Source organism: Hypanus sabinus, chromosome 3 (assembly GCF_030144855.1).
Source record: "Hypanus sabinus isolate sHypSab1 chromosome 3, sHypSab1.hap1, whole genome shotgun sequence".
NCBI classification, from domain to species: domain Eukaryota; kingdom Metazoa; phylum Chordata; class Chondrichthyes; order Myliobatiformes; family Dasyatidae; genus Hypanus; species Hypanus sabinus.
In genome coordinates, this window is record NC_082708.1 from 95,008,042 (window position 1) to 95,032,714 (window position 24,673).

The 24,673-nt window shown below is 41.3% G+C and overlaps 1 protein-coding gene across 1 annotated transcript in view; it reads left to right on the forward strand.

Annotated features, from left to right (window-relative positions):
• cfi (complement factor I) overlaps positions 1 to 24,673 on the forward strand; it is a 96,587-nt gene that overhangs the window by 25,987 nt on the left and 45,927 nt on the right. Inside the window, exons 5-7 of the mRNA XM_059963344.1 lie at positions 5,272 to 5,474; positions 11,508 to 11,624; positions 12,841 to 12,948. Coding sequence (XP_059819327.1) covers positions 5,272 to 5,474; positions 11,508 to 11,624; positions 12,841 to 12,948 — 428 coding nt within the window. The remainder of the gene's footprint in view (positions 1 to 5,271; positions 5,475 to 11,507; positions 11,625 to 12,840; positions 12,949 to 24,673) is intronic.

Consider the following 24,673-nt stretch of genomic DNA (forward strand, 5'->3'; position numbering starts at 1 on the left):
ATGCTGGAGGAACTCAGCACGCCAGGTAGCATCTGTGGAAAAGAGGACAGTACAGCCTTTTAAATCTACTCATCAGCTTTTTTTCTCCAGTCCTGCCGAAGGGTTTCAGCACGAAACATCGACTGTACTTTTTTCCTTAGATGCTGCCTGAAATGCTCCTCATATGTTGACCCTCTCGTTCCTGGAATCATCCTTATGAACCTCCTCTGGACTCTCCAAATACAACAGATCCTTTCTGAGATATGGGGCCCAAAACTGTTGACAATATTTCAAGTGTAGCCTGACAAGAGTCTGATAAAGTCTCTGCATTATCTCCTTGCTTTTTATAATTGACTCCCTTTGAAATAAATGCCAACATTACATTTGCCTTCCTTACCACAGACTCAACCTATAAATTAATCTTCTGGGAGTCTTGCATGAGGGCTCCTCAGTCCCTCTGCACCTCTAATGTTTGAATTTTCTCCCCACTTAGATAACAGTCTGCACTATTGTTCCTTTTACCAAAATACATATACATTTCCCAACACTATATTCCATCTACCATTTTTTTGCCCACTCTTCGAATTTGTCTAAGATCTGCTGTAATTGCATTGTTTCCTCAGCAGTACCTGCCCCTCCACCTATCTTTATATCATCCACAAATGTTGCCACAAAGCCATCAATTCCATTATCTAAATCATTGACAAACAATGTGAAAAGTAGCGGTCCCAATACTGACCCCGAGGAACACAATTAGTTACCAGCAGCCAACCAGAAAAGGCCCCTTTATTCCCACTCATTGCTTCCTGCCTCTCAGCCATTCCTCTATCCATGCCAGTATCTTTCCTGTAGTGCCATAGGAATTTATAGAAACATAGAAAACCTACAGCACACAAAGATGTGTCGAACATGTCCCTACCTTAGAAATTACTAGACTTACCTATAGCCCTCTATTTTTCTAATCTCCATGTACCTATCTAAAAGCCTCTTTAAAGACCCTATCATATCCACTTTCACCACCGTTGCCGGCAACCCATTCCACATAGTCACCACTCTCTGAGTAAAAACTTATCCCTGACATCTCCTATACCTACTCCCCAGCACCTTAAACCTGTGTCCTCTTGTGGCAACCATTTCAGTCATGGGAAAAAGCCTCTGACTATCCACATGATCAATGTCTCTCATCATCTTATACACCTCTTGTTACCTTGTTAAGCAGCCTCATGTGTGGCACCTTATCAAAAGCTTTCTGAAAATTCAAGTAAATGACATCCGCTGCCTCTCCTTTGTCCACCCTGCTGGTTATTTCCTTGAAGAACTCTAACAGATTTGTCAGGCAAGATTTCCCCTTACAGAAACCATGCTGACTTTGACTTACTTTATCATTAGTCTCCAAGTACCTTGAAACTTCATCCTTAATAATGGACTCCAACACTTTCCCAACCACTGAAGTTAGGCTAAATGGCTATAATTTCCTTTCTTTTGCCTTCTTCCCTTAAAGATTGGACATTTGTAATCTTCCAGTCCTCTGGGATTATGCCAGAATCAAGTGATTCTTGAAAGATCACAACCAGTGCATCCATTATCTCTTCAGCAACCTCTCTCATGACCCCAGGATGTAGTCCACCTGGTCCAGGTCACTTATCCACCCTAAGACCTTTGAGTTTGCCTAGCACTTTTTCTTTTGTAATATCAATGGCACTCACTCCTGCTCCCTGACACTCAGACCTCTGGCAAACTGCTATTGTCCTCCACAGTGAAAACAGACATAAAGAACTCATTAAGTTCATCTGCCATTTCTTTATTCCCCTTTACTACCTCACCAGCATCATTTTCCAGTGTTCCAATATCAACTCTCACCTCCATTTTACTCTTTATATCTGAAAAAACTTCTAGTAACCTTTTTATATTATTGGCTAGTTTGCCCCCCACATTTCATCTTTTCCCTTCTTATAGATTTTCTAGTTGCCTTTTTGTTGGATTTCAAGGTAGCAAAGGTGAGTGGGAAGTTGGATGATTGGGAAGCTTTTAAAATCCAACAAAAGGCGATTCGTTTTTATAGTTTTTATGCAGTCCTCAACTCCTCCCTCGTCAGCCACAGCTGTCTATCCTGGCCATTTAAGAACTTCTTCTATGGGACATGTCTATCCTGCGCCTTGTGAACTATTGCAAGAAACTTCAGCCATCTCTTTTCTGCTGTCATCCCCACCAGTATCCTCCCCTAATTCACCTGGGCAAGCTCCTCTCATGCCTCTGCAATTTCCTTTATTCCATTGTGATATTGATACATGTGAGTTATACTTCTCCCTCTCAAATTGCTGTATGAATTGCAGACATTCTACAAATTGATCTGCAACACTGCCTGAATGGAGTTTGCACACTCTTCCAGTGCTTTTTGAGAGGAGATTGCACATTCTCCCTGATGACCTCCAATGTTGTCTGAGTGGAGTTTTCACATTCCCCTGATGACCTTGAACACTATCTGAATAGAATTTACACATTCCCCCCAATTACCTCCATCACTGTCTCAGTGGGGTTTGCACATTCTCCCCAAAGACCTCCAATGCTGTCTGATTAGAGTTTCAATACTTTCTTTGATGATATGCACTTTCCACATTCTCACCAATGATCTCCAACTCTGTCTGAGTGGAGTTTAGAACATAGAGCATAGAATAGTACAGCATATTACAGGCCCTTCAGCCCACAATGTTGTGCCGACCCCTAAACCCTGCCTCCCATATAACCCTCCACCTTAAATTCCTCCATATACCTGTCTAGTAGTCTCTTAAACTTCACTAGTCTATCTGCCTCCACCACTGACTCAGGCAGTGCATTCTACGCACTAACCACTCTCTGAGTCAAAAACCTTCCTCTAATATCCCCCTTGAACTTCCCTCCCCTTACCTTAAAGCCATGTCCTCTTGTACTGAGCAGTGGTGCCATGGGGAAGAGGCGCTGGCTATCCACTCTGTCTATTCCTCTTAATATCTTGTATACCTCTATCATGTCTCTTCTCGTCCTTCTTCTCTCCAAAGAGTAAAGCCCTAGCTCTAACTAGCCCTAACTGGAAACAGTACTCCTAACTAGAGTTTTATAGAGCTGCATCATTACATTGCATCTCTTAAACTCTATCCCTCGACTTATGAAAGCTAATACCCCATAAGCTTTCTTAACTACCCTATCTACTTGTGAGGCAACTTCCAGGGATCTGTACCCCCGGATCCCTCTGCTCCTCCACACTACCAAGTGTCCTGCCATTTACTTTGTACTCTGCCTTGGACTTTGTCCTTCCAAAGTGTACCACCTCACACTTCTCTGGGTTGAACTTCATCTGCCACTTCTCAGCCCACTTCTGCATCCTATCAATGTCTCTCTGCAATCTTTAACAATCCTCTACACTATCTACAACACCACCAACCTTTGTGTCATCTGCAAACTTACCAACCCACCCTTCTACCCCCACATCCAGGTCATTAATAAAAATCACAAAAAGTAGAGGTCCTAGAACAGATCCTTGTGGGACACCACTAGTCACAACCCTCCAATCTGAATGTACTCCCTCCACCACAACCCTCTGCCTTCTGCAGGCAAGCCAATTCTGAATCCACCTGGCCACACTTCCCTGGATCCCATGCCTTCTGACTTTCTGAATAAGCCTACCATGTGGAACCTTGTCAAATGCTTTACTAAAATCCATGTAGATCACATCCACTGCACTACCCTCATCTATATGCCTAGTCACCTCCTCAAAGAACTCTATCATGCTTGTTAGGCATGACCTGCCCTTCACAAAGCCATGCTGACTGTCCCTGATCAGACCATGATTCTCTAAATGCCCATAGATCCTATCTCTAAGAATCTTTTCCAACAACTTTCCCACTACAGACGTAAGGCTCACAGGTCTATAATCACCTGGACTATCCCTACTACCTTTTTTGAACAAGGGGACAACATTCGCCTCCCTCCAATCCTCCGGTACCATTCCCGTGGACAACGAGGACATAAAGATCCTAGCCAGAGGCTCAGCAATCTCTTCTCTTGCCTTGTGGAGCAGCCTGGGAAATATTCCGTCAGGCCCTGGGGACTTATCCATCCTAATGTATTTTAACAACTCCAACACCTCCTCTCCCTTAGTATCAACATGCTCCAGAACATCAACCTCACTCGTATTGTCCTCACCATCATCAAGTTCCCTCTCATTGGTGAATACTGAAGAGAAGTATTCATTGAGGACCTTGCTCACTTCCACAGCCTCCAGGCACATCTTCCCACTTTTATCTCTAATCGGTTCTACCTTCACTCCTGTCATCCTTTTGTTCTTCACATAATTGAAGAATGCCTTGGGGTTTTCCTTTACCCTACTCGCCAAGGCCTTCTCATGCCCCCTTGCTCTTCTCAGCCCCGTCTTAAGCTCCTTTCTTGCTACCCTATATTCCTCAATAGACCCATCTGATCCTTGCTTTCTAAACCTCGTGTATGCTGCCTTCTTCCATCTGACTAGATTTTCCACCTCACTTGTCACCCATGGTTCCTTCACCCTACCATTCTTTATCTTCCTCACCGGGACAAATTTACCCCTAACATCCTGCAAGAGATCCTTTAACATCGACCAGATGTCCATAGTACATTTCCCTGCAAAAGCATCATCCCGATTCACACCCACAAGTTCTAGCCTTATAGCCTCATAATTTGCCCTTCCCCAATTAAAACTTTTCCTTTCTTCTCTGATTCTATCCTTTTCCATGATAATACTAAAGGTCAGGGAGCAGTGATCACTGTCCCCCAGATGCTCACCCACTGACAGATGTGTGACCTGACCCGGTTTGCACATTCTCCCTGTGATCAATGCATTTTCTCCATGTTCACCAGGTTGCTCCCACACCTGAGATTGTTATGTTTATTGACCACTGTAAATTGCCTCTAGCGTGTGATGCACCATCAATAACTCTCTCTGAGACGTGAAGTCGAGATATCGGCTTTTATTGACTGGAAGAAAGAACAAGCAGTAGTTGACCACCATACTACATCCTGGAGAATGAGGGCCGGGCTCAGGCCTCAATCACCTTTATACCGGGGTCTGTGGGAGGAGCCACAGGAGCAGTCAGCAGGGGGCGTGTCCAGACAGGTATATGTAGTTCACCACAGCGTGTCAGTGCATGCTAGAATCATGGATGAGTGATAGGTATATGAGAAAATAGAAGACATCAGTGCAAACAAATATACAATGGTTAGCACAGACTCAGTGGGCAAAAATTCTGTGTCTCTGTTATTAAAGTCTTTCTCATTTTGCAGGGGAGCAAAGAATCTCTTAAAAAATAAAGAAGTTTGGCACAAATGGAAGGACAGCACAATGGTCATCTGGTCTGATAGGACACGCTGCAGAGGCTTTGAGACAAGCTTATCAGAATGTTTCCAACTGAAGGACATTGGAAGACCACAGGATGGCTGTGAGGGAATGCATATTGCCACAGTTGAATGTTACAATCATCCTCCAGGTGTTTGATTGTTTTTCATTATATGCCATTGATAAGAGAACTTTGCGCCACGGTACTTGAATTGCTAGGAGACCATTAGGAAACCCTCAAGTCGAGATGCTTTCTTGCTTATCTTTCAAAGGTTTCAAAGGTACAGTTAATATCAGAGAAATGTATACAATATACATCCTGAGTGTTTTGTCTTTGCAAACGTCCACGAAAAACAGAGGAGTGCCCCCGAATAATGAACAACAGTTAAATGTTAGAACACCAAAGTCCCCCCCCCCCAGCTCCCCTCACTCCCACGTATAAACGGCAGCAAGCAATGATCTCCCTCCCCCCACTAGCAAAAATAAAAGCACCAGCACCCGCCACCAAGTACTCAAGCGTGAGCAAAGCAACAGCAAAGGCACAGACCTGCAGTCCACCAAAGACCACATTGTTCACCCGGCAGTCGACACACCGCAGACTCGCTCTCTCCCTAATAGGGGGAAAGAGGTTTCCCTGTTTCGCAGCGAGAGGGGAGACATAACAAACAAGTCATTGGTTTATGATGTTAAAAGTCTGTTGTATTGCCTTTTCCGAGCTCTGTGCCCAAAGATCTCAAGTCTCTGGGCACACAGCCAGAGATCTTCCGTCTCCCACGAATCATTGATCTCCTGCCAGGACACCGACCTTTGATCCACCCATCTCCAGAGCCACGAGATCTCGGCCCTCTGAAGACAGGCTGAGCTCTTAGGCTGTGTTCTTGGCGTGCCAAATGACGGCCAGTCGTGAAACCCGGAGAATGGGTCCCATTCCCACAAAGAACCATTGTAATGTGTAACTCCCGGTCAGGGTCTTCAAAAGAACCCTGAACCATGCACCTATATATTTATCTGTTGATTATGACCTACAACCAAAGAATACTATGTGGAAACTAAATTCAAGTCTACTCAATGATCCGTAATTTAAGGAACAAATTAAAAATGAAATTGGTCTTTACTTAGAATTTAATGATAATGCTGAGGTTTCACCTCCCATTCTATAGGATACTCTGAAGGCTGTCTTAAGAGGGAAAATTATAGCAGTATCTTCATGTAAGAAAAAAATAAGGAATAAAATATTAGAGGAATTACAAAATTAACTGAAGGAATAGAAAAAAAACACAAGTGGAGTTTGGCACAGTATACACTAGAGGGAATTTTAAAAAATAGGAATGAAATGAATAGTTTGGCTACACAAGAAATTAGAATGAATTTAATGTTTCTGAAACAGAGACACTGTGAAAGTGGATCTAAATCTATGAAAGTACTGGTATGAAAACTGAAAAAAAAAAGCAGAAAATACAATTCATAGAATTAGGGATCCAAGAACAAAAGTGATAAAAAAAAAGCCAAGTGAAATTCAAGAAACGTTTGAAGTGTTTTACAAAATTCTATGTTCCAAAGTTCCAGGGGAAGAAGTTACGAGGAATGTTGACGAGGGTAAGGCAGTGGATGTAGTCTATATGGACTTCAGCAAGGCCTTTGACAAAGTTCCACATGGAAGGTTAGTTAAGAAGGTTCAGTTGTTAGGTATTAATGCTGGAGTAATAAAATGGATTCAACAGTGGCTAGATGGGAGATGCCAGAGAGTAGTGGTGGATAATTGTTTATCGGGATGGAGGCCGGTGACTAGCGGGGTGCCTCAGGGATCTGTTTTGGGCCCAATGTTGTTTGTAATATACATAAATGATCTGGATGATGGGGTGGTAAATTGGATTAGTAAGTATGCCGATGATACTAAGGTAGGAGGTGTTGTAGATAATGAGGTGGGTTTTCAAAGCTTGCAGGGAGATTTATGCAGTTTAGAAGAATGGGCTGAACATTGGCAGATGGAGATTAATGCTGAGAAGTGTGAGGTTCTACATTTTGGCAGGAATAATCCATATAGAACATACAGGGTAAATGGTAGGGCATTGAGGAATGCAGTGGAACAGAGAGATCTAGGAATAACAGAGCATAGTTCCCTGAAGGTGGAGTCTCATGTAGATAGGGTGGTGAAGAAGGCTTTTGGAACGCTGGCCTTTATAAATCAGAGCATTGAGTACAGAAGTTGGGATGTAATGTTAAAATTGTGCAAGGCATTGATAAGGCCAAATTTAGAATATTGTGTACAGTTCTGGTCACCGAATTATAGGAAAGATATCAATAAATTAGAGAGAGTGCAGAGACGATTTACTAGGATGTTACCTGGGTTTCAGCACTTAAGTTATAGAGAAAGGTTGAACAAGTTAGGTCTCTATTCATTGGAGCGTAGAAGGTTGAGGGGGGATTTGATCGAGGTATTTAAAATTTTGAGAGGGATAGATAGAGTTGACGTTAATAGGCTGTTTCCATTGAGAGTAGGGGAGATTCAAATGAGAGGACATGATTTGAGAGTTAGGGGGCAGACGTTTAAGGGAAACACGAGGGGGTATTTCTTTACTCAGAAAGTGATAGCTGTGTGGAATGAGCTTCCTGTAGAAGTAGTAGAGGCCAGTTCAGTTGTGTCATTTAAGGTAAAATTGGATAGATATATGGACAAGAAAGGAGTGGAGGGTTATGGGCTGAGTGCCGGTAGGTGGGACTAGGTGAGATTAAGAGTTCGGCACGGACTAGGAGGGCCGAGATGGCCTGTTTCCATGCTGTGATTGTTATATGGTTATATGGTTATAAGCATAACCCAGATTGACACCTTCCTGAATTCTCTAGAGTTACCCACTTTAAGCAAAGAACAAAATAGAACGATAACTGCTGACATAACTGAAGCTGAACTAAAAACTGCAATTAGTAGGCTTAAATTAAGCAAGTCACCAGGATCAGATGGGTATACAGCAGAGTGGTATAAAGAATTTAAAAATGAGTTAATTCCTGTTTTACTCCCCACACTGAACTGGGCTCTAAGAAAGGCGCCAATGCCACCCAGCTGGAAGGAGGTGATAATCTCAGCTAAACCAAAAGAAGGCAAGGATAAAATGGAATCTGGGTCATTTAGACCAATATCCGTTCTTAATGTAGATTATAGAATATTTACCTCCATCATGGCCAAACTCTAGAGGAGTTTCTACCCACACTGATACATAATGATCAGACAGGTTTTATACGACAACGCCAAACACAAGACAATATACGAAGTGACACTTCACATTATGGATCATATTAAAAAAATGAAATTGAAGCAATAGTGATAAACGTGGATGCTGAAAAGGCATTTGATTTGGTTAATTGGAATTTTCTTTACAGAGTTTTACATAGATTTGGTCTACATGACACTATACAATACAGGCACTATATGACAATCCTACTGCTAGGATTAAAATCAATAGATATTTATCAAGTAGTTTTACCCTAGAAAGAGGCACGAGATAGGGTTGTGCATGGTCACCACTACACTTCACATTATATCTGGAACCATTAGCTCAATTCATCAGACAAAATGAAGATATCAGGGGGATTACTATTAAAGGTGACAGAGCATAAATTGGCCTGTTACGTGGATGACATTTTGATCTATCTAGGGCAACCAACATACTCTTAACCTAAATTGATGCAATCCTTTTGCATCAACCGGGTATAGATAGTAGTTGATCAGCCATGATCTCAAAATGGCGGAGCCGGCTCGAAGGGCCGAATGGTCTACTTCTGCACCTATTGTCTATTGTCTAATATGGCCAATTATCAGGATACAAGATCAACTTAGATAAAACCCAAATACTTTCATATAACTATTGCCCACCAAGAGAAATTGAAAGTAGATATCCTTGGGCATGGCAAACAGAGTCTGTCAAATATTTTGGGCATCATTATGCCAAAAGATTTGGCAAAATTATCAGAATGCAATTATCAGCCTATATATAAAAAAAATTAAAGAAGATATAACAATATGGAACCTAATTCCTTTTCTTGGCCTCAGTTCAAGGATTGAATCTATTAAAATGAATATACTGCCCAGACTACTATATCTCTTTCAGACCCTACCAATAGACATTAACCAAAATCAATTTAATGAATGGAACAAGGTACTATCAGGGTATATTTGGCAAGGTAAAAGCCCTAGGGTTTGTCTCAAAACTTTGCAATTAGCCAAGGAAAAGGGGGGATGAGGCCTACCTTCTCTTAGAGATTATTATTTTGCAGCACAGTTGAGAGCTGTGATATGCTGGTGTAACCCATCATATGACGCTCAATGGAAAAACATTGAGGAGAGGATACTTTCCATCCCCATACAGGCAATTTTGGCTGATAACAACATACAAAGTTACATAAATACTACTGATAATCTGTGGGTGAAATGGATTCTTAAAATATGGAGAACTATTATAAAAGAATATAAACTAGAGAGAGACTAGAGCTCTTATAGATAGCGGGGTCAAGGGATATGGGGAGAGAGCAGGAACGGGGTACTGATTGTGGATGATCAGCCATGATCACAGTGAATGGTGGTGCTGACTAGAAGGGCCGAATGGCCTACTCCTGCACCTACTGTCTATTGTCTACTGTCTAGTAACATTGCAATTCTTAAATGGTGTGCATATGACTCTGATTTTACACCAAATAAATTGGATGCTAGATTTAAGGACTGGACAGCTAAAGGAACAACAGTTCTTTGCAACATAATGAAAGAAGCAACACTGTTCAGTTTTGAAATGCTCAAAGGGAAACACTTATTAGAAAAACAAGACTTTTATCGGTATTTACAGATGCGACAGTATGTTAATAGGACAGTTAAAAATGTAACCGAGGCAAGTACAAGTCTGATAGAGCTATTTAGAAAAGCATATAATTCAGACAATGGCTGTAGAAGCATTTCAAGCATGTATAAGGGTTTGTCAAATCTTAAAACAGATTCGACTTCATGCATTAAAACAAAATGGGAGAAGGAAGGAGGGATAATAATATCTGAGGAAGAATGGACAACAATATGGAGATATCAATGAAAGTGTACCAGTTCACAGAAATGGAGGGAGTTCGGGTGGAAAATCTTGATAAGATATTTTATTACACCCTCTCAGAAATCCCGTTATGATAGTAACATCTCTGTTTGTTGGAGAAGTTGTGGAAATCAAAATGCAAACTATTATCATATTTTCTGGGAATGCCCTATTATCAAAGACTATTGGAGTGGATAGACAATGCCCTACAAGATATCTTTAAATGTTAAATACTCTTAGAGAGTAATGCCAAATGTTTTGGGTATATACCTCAAAAATAGTTGAAAAGAGATAAATATTTAATGAATATATGGCTGGTGGCTGGTAAAAAGGCCCTTACCAAAAAATGGTTATCACAGGAGAGCCCAACTTTAAATGTACGGATGGAAATTATAATGGACATTTACAAAATGGAGAAGGTAACAGCATCTGTTAATCATAAGTTGGAACAATCTGATTCATACTGGGAAAATGGTTTAACTACATAACATCTCATAGGCCTGATTTTACTCTCACAAGTCAATGAATATGTTGTAAAAAGATCACTCCCTATTTTGTACATAGTTTTCTTATTTTGACTGTTCTTTCTCTCCTCTCCTTTCTGTAAGTGAATACCTCAGATAATTATTATGTGGAGATCTGTGACAAATATGATTATATGATATATATGTATAGTATCTGAAATACATCTTATGGAAATGTTTGTTTGATGATAAACTTCAATAAAAAATAAATTACAAAAAACAAAAGAACCCTGAAAGGGAAAAATAAAGATATTAAAGATGGAAATAGAGCTGTTTCTGAAGATGCAAGCAAAAGAGTCACCGTTTCCTCAGAAGATCCAAAGAAAAGAGGAAAAGCAGAAAATATTTGTGGTGGATTTGTGACACCCAGACAGTGCTCAGTTATACACAGAAGGCAATGAAACGGAATGAGTTATGCCAGGTTACAATGATCCAATCAAGTTATAAGTATAATTTGAATTTCACTCAGAATTTACCTGTGACAGTCATTCACCAGTTCCCAGTCTGGCAACTGAGATATTAAATCATGCTGTCACTACTTTTAGTATGACTTAATACTTTGCTTTTCCTAAAATTGTTCCTTTCTTTTGTTACCAGATAAGAATTGCAGTAATAATGAATTTAAATGTGTAAATGGCAAATGTATCCCACTGATGGAAGTTTGCAATGGCATTGATGACTGTGCTGACTTAAGTGATGAGCTGTGCTGTACAGGTATAAGTACACAAACCTGATCTCTTCTACAGGTATATGGAGGAATTTAAGGTGGAAGGTTATATGGGAGGCAGGGTTTAAGGGCCGGCACAACATTGTGGGCCGAAGGACCTGTACTGTGCTGTATTGTTCTATGTTCTATGTACTCATGTCACTTGGGTTTTATATTAGCTAATGTTCTGTAAATTCATATACTTTATACTCTTTTGTATACATTATACTCTCAGCCATCTAGTAGTCACAGGGAATGGGAGGTGCTGGCTGAATCATGTGCTATTTACATGAGAATTAATCAAAAATAATTACTGTACATCATACATTAATTTTCTATGCATAAACCTTGAATCAACCTCATGCATTATATGTCATATCCTTACCCACTAAAAAGCAGTGTTTTAAGCTGCAAGTCCATATTCCAAGGATGTGGCTGACTTCCAAATAATTGATTGTTCTCACCGCCATGTGAGGTTGCCAAATCTTTAAAGAGATGCTCTTTCTAATCAGCCTGCAGCTGCACTGCCATTACATGTGTGTTCTCACACATATTTTAAATAATGCTTAAAATAAAATGTGCTGCTCGGGCTTGTTATTATGAAATAAATAATGTTACTGGTTGCACAAGAATTCCAGATGTATGATACCGGATAAACAAGCTTTATTTGATTTTGTATTGCCCCTGTGATATAGAAGAAGTTCATCCCATTGAATCCATGGCAACACACCAAGCAATCCTATTCCTTCAATTAATGTTTCTTACTTTCTGCACATTTCCCATCAACTCTCCCCCACACACCAGGAGCAATATATAACGGCTGATTTAACCTACCAATAGACACATTTTTGACATGTGGAGGGTGTGGTAAACTGTGTATACCTGTCTGGACACACCCTTCCCCCCCCCCCCATTGACTGCTCCTGTATAAAGGCGATCAGGGGCACTGCTCCTCCCTCAGTCTCGACATGGTCGTGGTCCCTTTTTCACTGTTAATAAAAGCCTATCGTTCACTTCCAGTCTCCTAGAGTTATTGATGGTGCATCAGAGGGAAAGCTGTGCACCTAAGAGAATTCCACACCATCACCATAATAGACAGCAACATTGTTCATATCAAGCTACTGTTCCTCTGTGCCAGGGAATATCATCAGTGCAATTAAAATGTAACCAAATGAGCCAATGGCATTTCCTCAAGCTTGCTATCTCTTTCTCTTGTTAAAATAGATTGCCACAATTCTTACTCCTGCAAGTCCGGCGTATGTATTCCATATTTTTCATTATGTGATGGTGAAGTTGATTGCTTGGATGGAAGTGATGAAAGTAACTGTATTGGTAAGAAATAATATTTTAGATTATTCTCTTTCTCCCTGCATAATGCTGCAAGATTCAAGGGTATTTCCGGCATTTACAGTTTAATTCTGGCTCTGAGTGGTTAGCTTGTGACCAGACTTTCAAGGAAATCGGAATTATAATTTTTCCCCATATAACATAGGGGAAATGTCCCTGGCTCTGGACTCAGAAACATTGTAGATGTAAGTTTGTGTGATCAAAGACCCTTTGACAGGATTGGGAAAGTTAGAAAAGAAGTCAGTTAAGCAATAGGGAGGGTGGGGGATGGGGGAGACATTTGATAGTGTAAAACCTGGATGATCATAGGGATAAATTGTAAACAAGGTTATCTGATCAAAGAGTGAGCGGAAGTAGAGAATGAGATTTATAGAGGATTAGCCATGCAAAATAGGCATGGGCCCTTCTCTGCTGATAGCTTTGCCCATCAATCTAATGATATTTGCCCATGTTAGGATCTTCAAATTCTTGCCTTTTCAAATATTTGTCTAAATGCTTCTTCAAAATAGTAATTTGATCTGATTTCACCACCTCTCCCAATAGATTTGTGTTATAGATATCAAATATAAATATCACTTTACCCTCAGATCCCCTTTAAAAATTGTACCTCTCATCTCAAGTCTATACCCTCTTGTTTTTGATACCTCTACCATAGGAAAAAAGATTTAACTAGCTACCCGTATTAGGCTTGCTACGCTTATTGGATTAGCGACCCCTATTGGACTAGCTACACTAATTGGAAATGCTACTCTTATTGGCCTAGATGCCGTTATTGGCTTTGCTATCCGTATCTGAAACACTACTGTTATGGAATACCTACCCTTATTGGATTAGATCCTTTATTGGACTAGCTGCCCTTATTGCACTTTCTACCCACATTGGGCTGGCTCCCCTCATTGGATACTTTACTGCTATTGGACCAGCTACATTTATTGGACTGGCTACCCTGATTGAAATGTTACCCTTATTGGACTTTCTACCATTATTGGCCTTGCTACTGTTATTGGACCAGCTGCCTTTACTGGACTAGCTACCTTAATTGCATTAACTAACCTCATTGGACTAGCTTCCCTTATTGGATTAACTGCCCTTGTTGGACTAGCTGACCTGATTGGACTAACTACCTTTATTGGATTAGCAACCCTAATCCAACTAACTTCCCTTATTGGGCTAGCTACCCTTGTTGGTCTAACTCCTACTATTGGAAACACTACCATTACATGCTACCTACCCTGAATTGGACTACCTACCCTTATTGAAAGAGCTGCCCTCAATGCACTAGCTAGTCTCATTGCACTAACTACTCATATTGCACTAGCCACCCATATTGGCTTAACTATCATTATTGTAGATGGTACCCTTATGGCCAAGCTACCATTATTGGCCAAGCTGCCCTTATTGGACTAACTACCTTTATTGGATTAGCTACTCTAATCAGACTAACTACCATTATTGCAGTACCTCCCCTTATTGGACTAGCTACACTTATTGGCCGACCTACCCTTATTGGAATTGCTACCGTTATAGACTAGCTACCCTAATTGAAAACCTTACTATGCTTATTAAAAATCTACTGTTATTATACTAGCTACCCTTATTGGACTAGCTATCCTAATTGAATAACTATCCTGATGGCAATAACTACCCTGATTATACTGGCTGCCCTCATTGGCCTAGCTCCCCTTATTGAAAACCCTACCCTTATTGAACTAGCAACCCTTACTGGACTATCTATCCTTACTGGACTAACTACCCTTATTGGAAATGCTACTGTTATGGTCCAGCTACCCTTATTGGCCTTGCTACCCTTATTGGACTAACTACCATTATTGAAAATGCTACGATTATGGACTAGCTACCCTGAATTGGACTAGCAGTGCTTATTGGACTAGCTGCCATTATTGGACAAACTGGGTGACTGTCAGGAGAGGGAAGGGGAATAGACAGAAAGAGCAAAGCACTGCTGTGGCCATTCCCACCAACAATAAGTTTACTGTTTTGGATACTGTTAGTGGGGACAAGTTGTAGTGGTCGTGTCTCTGGCACCGACACTGGACCTTTCTGGCTCAGAAAGAAAGGAGGGAAAATAGGAGAGCAGTAGTGATAGGGGATTCGATAGTTAGGGGAACAGATAAGAGGTTCAGTGAGAGAGATCGAGAATTCCGGTTGGTCTGTTGCCTCCCTGGTGCCAAGGTCCGCAATATCTCGGATCGGGTTCTCAGTATTCTCAGGAGAGAGGGTGAGCAGCCAGATGTCGTGGTCCACATGGGGACCAATGACATAGATAGGAGTAGGGATGAGGTCCTGAAGAAGGAATATAGGGAGTTAGGAAAGAAGTTAAAAAGCAGGACCTTAGGGGTGGTAATCTCAGGATTGCTGTCTGTGCCACGAGACAGGGTAGGACCAGGAAGTCATGGCAGATGAATACGTGGCTGAAGTGTTGGTACAGGAGGCCTGGGTTCAGATTTCTGGATCATTGGGATCTCTTTTGGGGAAGGTCTGACCTGTACAAAAAGGATGAGCTGCAGCTGAACTGGAAAGGGACCAATATCCTGGCGGGCAGGTTTGCTAGAGCTGTTGGGGAGGGTTTAAACTAGTTTGGCCGGGGGATGGGAATCAGAATGTGAGTGCAGAGATTAGGGTAGAAGGACAAGGGCATGATGCTATGTGTTTGGAGTTGGTGAGGAGGGACAGGCAGGGGACAAAACATAAATACAGCCAGTACGTAGAACTACGATGTTGTAGCCATTACTGAAACTTGGTTGGAGGAAGGGCAGGATTGGCTGATGCAGGTACCGGGGTTTAGGGTTTTAAAAGGAATAGGATGGGAGGTAGAAAAGGTGGGAGGTGAGTAGCATTGCTGGTCAGGGATAGTATCACAGCTATAGAAAGGGAGGACGCTGCAGAAGGAGTGTCCACGGAGTCAGTCTGGGTGGAAGTCAGAAATAGGAAGGGATCAATCATTGTGCTGGGAGTAGTCTATAGGCCCCTAAATAGCCTTTGGGACACCGAACAGCAGATAAGCAGGCAGATTTTAGAAAGGTGCAGGAAATACAGTGTTGTAGTTTTGGGTGATTTCAACTTCCCTCATATTGACTGGCACCTCCTGAGTGCAAGGGGGATAGATGGGGCTGAATTTGTCAGGTGTGTTCAAGATGGATTCCTGACACAGTATGTGGACCGGCTGATGAGAGGAGAGGCCATACTGGATCTAGTTCTGGGTAATGAACCTGGTCAGGTGACAGACCTCTTGGTGGGGGAGCATTTTGGTGAGAGTGACCACAACTCCCTTAGCTTCAGCACAGCTATGGTAAGGGATAAAATCAGACAAAATGGAAAAGTGTTTAACTGGGGAAGGGCCAACTATGAAGGGATGAGGCAGAAACAAGCGAGAATAAATTGAAAACAGATGTTCAAGGGTGAAAGCACAGAAGTAATGTGGAGGAAGTTTAGGGACCACTCATGCTGTGTCCAGGATAGGTTTGTCCCAATGAAACAAGGAAAAAATGGTAGGAAAAGGGAATCACGGTTGACAAAACACATGACGCAAATCGTCAAGAGGAAGAAGGAAGCATATGTTAGATGTAAGAAGTAGGAAGCAGGAAAGGCTTATGAGAAATATAGGGTAGCCAGGAAGGAGCTTAAGAAAGGACTTAGGAGAACTTGAAGGGGGGCATGAGAAGGCCTTGGCATGTAGGATGAAGGAGATCCCCAAGGCTTTCTATGTGTACGTGAAGAAGGATGACAAGAATGAAGGTAAGGATAAAGGATAAAGAAGGCAACGTGTGCCTGGAGGTGGAGGAGGTTGAGGAGGTCCTAAATGAATACTTTGCTTCACAAGTGAAAAGGACCTTGTTCAGGGTGAGGCTGAAATAGAACAGGCCTGTGTGCTGGACAAGATAGAGATTAATGAAGAAGTGTTGGATCTTCTTAAAAACATCACGATTGATAAGTCCACAGGGCTGGACTTGATATACCGCAGGTTGCTGTGGGAAGTGAGGGAAGAGATTGCTGGAGAAGTGGCTCTGATCTTTGAAACCTCTTTGGCTGCAGGGGAGGTGCCAGAGGATTGGAAAATGACAAGTGTAATTCCCTTGTTTAAAAAAAGATAATAGGGCGAATCCTGGGAACTATAGACAGGTGAGTCTTACGTCGGTGGTCTGCAAACTATTGGAAAGGATTTTTAAGGATAGGATTTGTGAGCATTTGGAGAAGTACAGTCTACTCAAGGATAGTCAACATGGTTTTGTGAAAGGAAGGTTGTGCCTCACAAGCCTAATTGAGTTTTTTGAAGAGGTAACAAAAGAAATTGATGAGGGTAGGGCAGTGGATGTGGTCTACATGGACCTTAGCAAAGCATTTGACAATATCCCCCATGAGAGACTCACCCAGAAAGTCATGAGGCATGGGATCAGTGGAACCTTGGCTGTTTGGTAAAAATTTAACTTACAGGAAGAAACCAGAGGGTAGTAGTGGAAGGAAAGTATTCTGCCTGGAGGTCGGTGACTAGTGGAGTGCCGCAGGGATCTGTCCTGGGACCCCTGCTATTTGTGATTTTTATAAATGACCTGGATGTAGAGGCTGAGGGATGAGTGAGTAGGTTTGCGGATGACATGAAGACTGGATGAGTTGTGGATGGAGCTGTAGATTGTCAAAGGTTACAAGAGGATATAGACAGGATGCAGAGTTGGGCAGAAAAATGGCAGATGGAGTTCAATCTAGATAAATGTGAGGTGATGCATTTTGGAAAGACAAACCAGAAGGCTGAGTACAGGGTTAATGGTCAGTTACTTGAGAGTATAGATGAACAGAAGGACCTTGGGGTTCCAATCCATACATTCCTCAAGGTCGCTGCACAGGTTGATAGGATAGTTAACAAGGCCTACGGGATGCTAGGCTTCATTAATAGGGGGGATTGAATTCAAGAGTAGGGAAGTCATTTTGCAACTCTACAAGTCTCTGGTGAGACCTCACTTAGAGTACTGTGTTCAGTTCTGGTCACCTCATTATAGGAAGGATGTGGAAGCTACCATTATTGGAATAGGTACCCTTATTCGACTAACTACCCTTACTAGACTAGTTACACTTATTGAAAACCTTACCCCTATTGGACTCGCTACCATTATTGGACTAGCTATTCTTATTGAAAGCCTTACCTCTATTATATAACCATATAACCATATAACAATCACAGCACGGAAACAGGCCATCTTGGCCCTCCTAGTCCATGCCGAACCCTTAATCTCACCTAGTCCCACCTACCCGCACTCAGCCCATAACCCTCCTCTCCTTTCCTGTCCATATACCTATCCAATTTTACCTTAAATGACACAACTGAACTGGCCTCTACTACTTCTACAGGAAGCTCATTCCACACAGCTATCACTCTTTGAGTAAAGAAATACCCCCTCGTGTTTCCCTTAAACTTCTGCCCCCTAACTCTCAAATCATGTCCTCTAGTTTGAATCTCCCCTACTCTCAATGGAAACAGCCTGTTCACGTCAACTCTATCTATCCCTCTCAAAATTTTAAATACCTCGATCAAATCCCCCCTCAACCTTCTACGCTCCAATGAATAGAGACCTAACTTGTTCAATCTTTCTCTGTAACTTAATTGCTGAAACCCAGGTAACATCCTAGTAAATCGTCTCTGCACTCTCTCTAATTTATTGATATCTTTCCTATAATTCGGTGACCAGAACTGCACACAATATTCCAAATTTGGCCTTACCAATGCCTTGTACAACTTTAGCATTACATCCCAACTTCTGTACTCAATGCTTTGATTTATAAAGGCCAGCGTTCCAAAAGCCCTCTTCACCACCCTATCTACATGAGACTCCACTTTCAGGGAACTATGCACAGTTATTCCTAGATCTCTCTGTTCCACTGCATTCCTCAATGCCCTACCATTTACTCTGTATGTTCTATTTGGATTATTCCTGCCAAAATGTAGAACCTCACACTTCTCAGCATTAAACTCCATCCGCCAATGTTCAGCCCATTCTTCTAACCGGCATAAATCTCCCTGCAAGCTTTGAAAATCCACCTCATTATCTACAACACCTCCTATCTTAGTATCATCGGCATACTTACTAATCCAATTTACCACCCCATCATCCAGATCATTTATGTATATTACAAACAACATTGGGCCCAAAACAGATCCCTGAGGCACCCCGCTAGTCACCGGCCTCCATCCCGATAAACAATTATCCACCACTACTCTCTGGCATCTCCCATCTAGCCACTGTTGAATCCATTTTATTATTCCAGCATTAATACCTAACGACTGAACCTTCTTAACTAACCTTCCATGTGGAACTTTGTCAAAGGTTTTGCTGAAGTCCATATAGACTACATCCACTGCCTTACCCTCGTCAACATTCCTCGTAACTTCTTCAAAAAATTCAATAAGGTTTGTCAAACATGACCTTCCACGCACAAATCCATGCTGGCTACTTCTAATCAGATCCCGTCTATCCAGATAATTATAAATACTATCTCTAAGAATACTTTCCATTAATTTACCCACCACTGATGTCTAACTGACAGGTCTATAATTGCTAGGCTTCCTTCTAGAACCCTTTTTAAACAATGGAACTGCATTAGCAATACGCCAATCCTCCGGCACAATCCCCGTTTCTAATGACATATTAAAGATCTCCGTCAGAGCTCCTGCTATTTCGACACAAACTTCCCTCAAGGTCCTGGGGAATATCCTGTCAGGACCCGGAGATTTATCCACTTTTAAATTTCTTAAAAGCGCCAGTACCTCCACCTCTTTAATTGTCATAGGTTCCATAACTTCCTTACTTATTTCCCACAACTTAGACAATTCAATATCCTTCTCCTTAGTGAATACCGAAGAGAAGAAATCATTCAAAATCTCTCCCATCTCCTTCGGTTCCACACATAGCTGGCCACTCTGTTTCTCTAAGGGGCCAATTTTATCCCTCACTATCCTCTTGCTTTTAATATAACTGTAGAAACCTTTCGGATTTACTTTCACCTTATTTGCCAAACCAACCTCGTATCTTCTTTTAGCTTTTCTAATCTCTTTCTTAAGATTCCTTTTACATTCTTTATATTCCTCGAGCAATTCCTTTACTCCATGCTGCCTATATCTATTGTAGACATCCCTCTTTTTCTGAACCAAATTTCTAATATCCCTCGAAAACCATGGTGCTCTCAAACCTTTAACCTTTCCTTTCACCCTAACAGGAACATAAAGATTCTGTACCCTCATAATTTCACCCTTAAATTACCTCCATTTCTCTATTACATCCTTCCCATAAAACAACTTGACCCAATCCACTCTCTCTAAATCCCTTCGCATCCCCTCAAAGTTAGCCTTTCTCCAATCAAAAATCTCAACTCTAGGTCCAGTCCTGTCCTTCTCCATAATTATATTGAAGCTAATGCTATTGTGATCACTGGACCCGAAGTGCTCCCCAACACATACATCTGTCAGCTGACCTATCGCATTCCCTAACAGGAGATCCAACACTGCCCCATCTCTAGTCGGTACTTCTATGTATTATTGCAAAAAACTATCCTGCACACATTTCACAAACTCTAAACCATCCAGCCCTTTTACAGAATGAGCTTCCCAGTCTACATGTGGAAAATTAAAATCTCCCACAATCACCACCTTGTGTTTACTACAAATATCTGCTATCTCCTTACACATTTGCTCTTCCAACTCATGCGCCCCATTAGGTGGCCTATAATACACTCCTGTTGGAGTAGCTACCCTCATTGCACTAACTACCATCATTGGACTCACTACCCCTATTGGCTTAGCTGCCTTTATTGGCCTAGCTCCCCACATTGGACTAACTACCCTAATTGGAAACACTACTATTATGGACTAGCTACTCTCATTGACCTAGCTACCCATATTGGCTTATCCAGTATTATTGGAAACGCTACCCTTATTGGACTAGCTACCCTTATTGTACTGGGTCCAATGTTGTTTGTCATATACATTAATGATCTGGATGATGGGGTGGTAAATTGGATTAGTAAGTATGCAGAAGATACTAAGGTGGGTGGCATTGTGGATAATGAAGTAGGTTTCCAAAGCTTGCAGAGAGATTTAGGCCAGTTAGAAGAGTGAGCTGAACGATTGCAGATGGAATTTAACACTGATAAGTGTGAGGTGCTACATTTTGGTAGGAATAATCCAAATAGGACATACATGGTAAATGGTAGGGCATTGAAGAATGCAGTAGAACAGAGTGATCTAGGAATAATGGTGCATAGTTCCCTGAAGGTGGAATGTCATGTGGATAGGGTGGTGAAGAAAGCTTTTGGTATGTTGGCCTTTATAAATCAGAGCATTGAGTATAGGAGTTGGGATGTAATGTTAAAATTGTACAAGGCATTGGTAAGGCCGAATTTGGAGCATTGTGTTCAGTTCTGGTCACCGAATTATAGGAAAGATGTCAACAAAATAGAGAGAGTACAGAGAATATTTACTAGAATGTTACCTGGGTTTCAGCAGTTAAGTTACAAGGAAAGGTTGAACAAGTTAGGTCTTTATTCTTCAGAGCGTAGAAGGTTGAGGGGGGACTTGATAGAGGTATTTAAGATTATGAGGGGGATAGAGAGAGTTGACGTGGATAGGCTTTTTCCATTGAGAGTAGGGGAGATTCAAACAAGAGGACATGAGTTGAGAGTTAGGGGGCAAAATTTTAAGGGTAAGAGTTTAAGGGTAACACGAGGGGGAATTTCTTTACTCAGAGAGTGGTAGCTGTGTGGAACAAGCTTCCAGCAGAAGTGGTAGAGGCAGGTTCGGTATTGTCATTTAAAGTAAAATTGGATAAGTATATGGACAGGAAAGGAGGGTTATGGGCTGAGTGCAGGCCAGTGGGACTAGGTGAGAGTAAGCGTTCGGCACGGACTAGAAGAGCCGAGATGGCCTGTTTCTGTGCTGTAATTGTTAAATGGTTATATGGTTATTGGAATAGTTCCCCTTCTTGAAAAAGTTACCCTTATTGGACTAGCTACACTCATTGGACTATCTTCCCTTTTTGGACTAGCTACCCTTATTGCAAACACAAACCTGATTGCAATGTTACCCTTATTAGATTAGCTACCCATATTAGACTAGCTACCCTTGTTGGCCTAACTACCTTTATTGAAAATGTTACTCCTATTGGACTAACTACCCTTACTGGAAATGCAACCTTTATTGTGACTTGCAACCCTTATTGAACTAGCCACACCTAGTGGACCAGCTGTCCTTATTGGCCTAGCTGCCCTTAAAGGACTAGCTTCCCTTATTGAACTAACTACCCTTATGGTAAATGCTACCCTTATAGGACTAGCTACTCTTATTGAACAAGCTACACCAAGTGGACTAGCTGCCCTTATTGGTCTAGTTGCTGTTATTGGGACTAACTACCCTTATCAGAAACATTATCATTATGGACTAGCCGCCCACATTAGATTAGCTGTCCTAATTGGAAATGCTTCCCTTATTGGCCTAGCTATCTTTATTGAAACGCTTACCCCTATTGGATTAGCTACCTTTATTGGAGTAACTACCCTTACTGGACTCGTTACTCTTATTGACTAGCTGCCCTCAATACACCACCTACCCCAATTGGACTAGCTGCCCTTATTGGAATAGCTACCCATATTGGAACCGGTACCCTTATGACCTACCCTTATTGGAAATGTTAGCCTTATTGTAACGTTACCCTCATTGCACTAACTGCCTTTATTGAACTAAATGCCCTTGTTGGACTAGCTGCCCTAATTGGACTCACTAACCTCATTAGACTAACAGCCCTGATTGGACTAGCTGCCCATATTTGACTAGCCACCCTTACTCCATGAGCTGCCCTTAATGCACTAGCTACCCTCATTTCACTAACTACCATCATTGGACTAGTTGACCTTATTGGCCTGACTACTATTATTGTAGATGGTTCCCTTATGGCCTAGCTACCATTCTTGGCCAAGCTACCCTTATTGGACTAACTACCTTTATTGGAATAGCTATCCTAATCAGGCTAACTACTGTTATTGCACTAAATGTGCTTATTGGACTAGCTATCCTTATTGGAAACATTACGCCAAATAGACTAGCTTCTCTTACTGGAAACACTACCCTTATTGGAAATGTTACCTCTATTGAGCTAGCAACACTTATTGTCCTACCTACCCTTGTTGGAAACGCTACCCTTATGGATTACCTACCCTAATTGGACTAGCTGCCCTCATAAGAAACATTACCCATATTGCACTAGCTACACTTATTCGACTGGCTACCCTAATAGGACTGGATACACTGATTCTTCTTCTTCTGTTGTTTTATGGTGGTTGGCAAACCAGCTTTAAGGTGCATTACCGCCACCTACGAGACTGGAGTGTGCATCGTTTGATAAACAGGAGGAAGGAAAAGAATTGCATTCTCTAAATTCTATATGATAAACCAGAGTCTTTCAGATACTTCATGATATAGGTCTGTATTTCTCTTGAACTCCCACCTAAAATGTTTTCTATACCCACAGCAGTTTTTTTTTTTGTTTATCTGAAGCGCTCCTATCATCTTCACTCTTTCTCTTTCATACTTCTTACATTTTAACAATACACATTCAACTGTTTCTGGTTGATTACAGTATTCACACAACCCAGCTGGATGTATCCCTATTTTGTATAATATGTAATTAAGACTTGTGTGACCAATTCTTAAATGACTGATGATCACTTCTGTCTTTCTATGCCCACCTGATATTCTTTGGTATCTAACTTGCCTTTGTATTTTGTACAGTTGTCTCCCTGTTTCACTCCCATCCCAGTGCTTCTGCCATGTCTCCTCAATGTGTTTTTATAATGCTTTTGACTTCCGCTTTGCTTAGAAGGATCTGGACCTCTATTATAGACAATTTGAGTGATTGTTTAGCTGTAATGTCAATTTTTTCATTACCCTCCACACCACAATGAGCAGGAACCCAAAGGAAGCTTACTTCTACCCTATTGTTGGTCAGTGTATACAACTTATCTCCAATAAAATATCCTGTCTACTTTCTGATTTTCTTGATTTGATAGAGGTTGATGCAGACAAACTGTCTAAACAAATTACAGCCTTTCTGACATTATTTTCTTCTATCCAAGATAATGCACTCAGTATTGCCATTAATTCTGTTGTATACACCGATAAATGATTTGATGTTCTTTTCCTGATGCTAGTTTTGTCAATGAGGAATGTAGACTGCAATACCTGTACAGCCAGACCTAGGGTCTTTTGATCCATCCATAAATATCACTAATTTGTTTCTAAAATGCAGGTCTATATATTCTTGTACTATCAGTTTGATACCACAGTTAGACTTATTTTTAAAAAGTTTTTGCAGGTTTATATCCACTGTATGTATTGTAAAGAGCCATGGGGGAACATCAGATAATGGAACTGTGGGGCTATATTCCAGCTCGTGTAGAACATATTTTTGTGCTTCTACATCCCAGATCCATCTAAAGCTATTATAATTTGAATTATTATGTTCCCAGCAATCTTTTAATATAGCTTTAGCTGGATGTGAGTAGTTATGCCCCATGGTGTTAACCCAGTAGTGTAGCATTAGCTTTATTCTTCTAAGTCTTAATGGCATTTTGACTTGGAGCTGATACAGGTGATGTTCTGAATGCACCGGTACATATCCTGAGGGCCTGAACTTGCTCAACATCCAGCATTTTT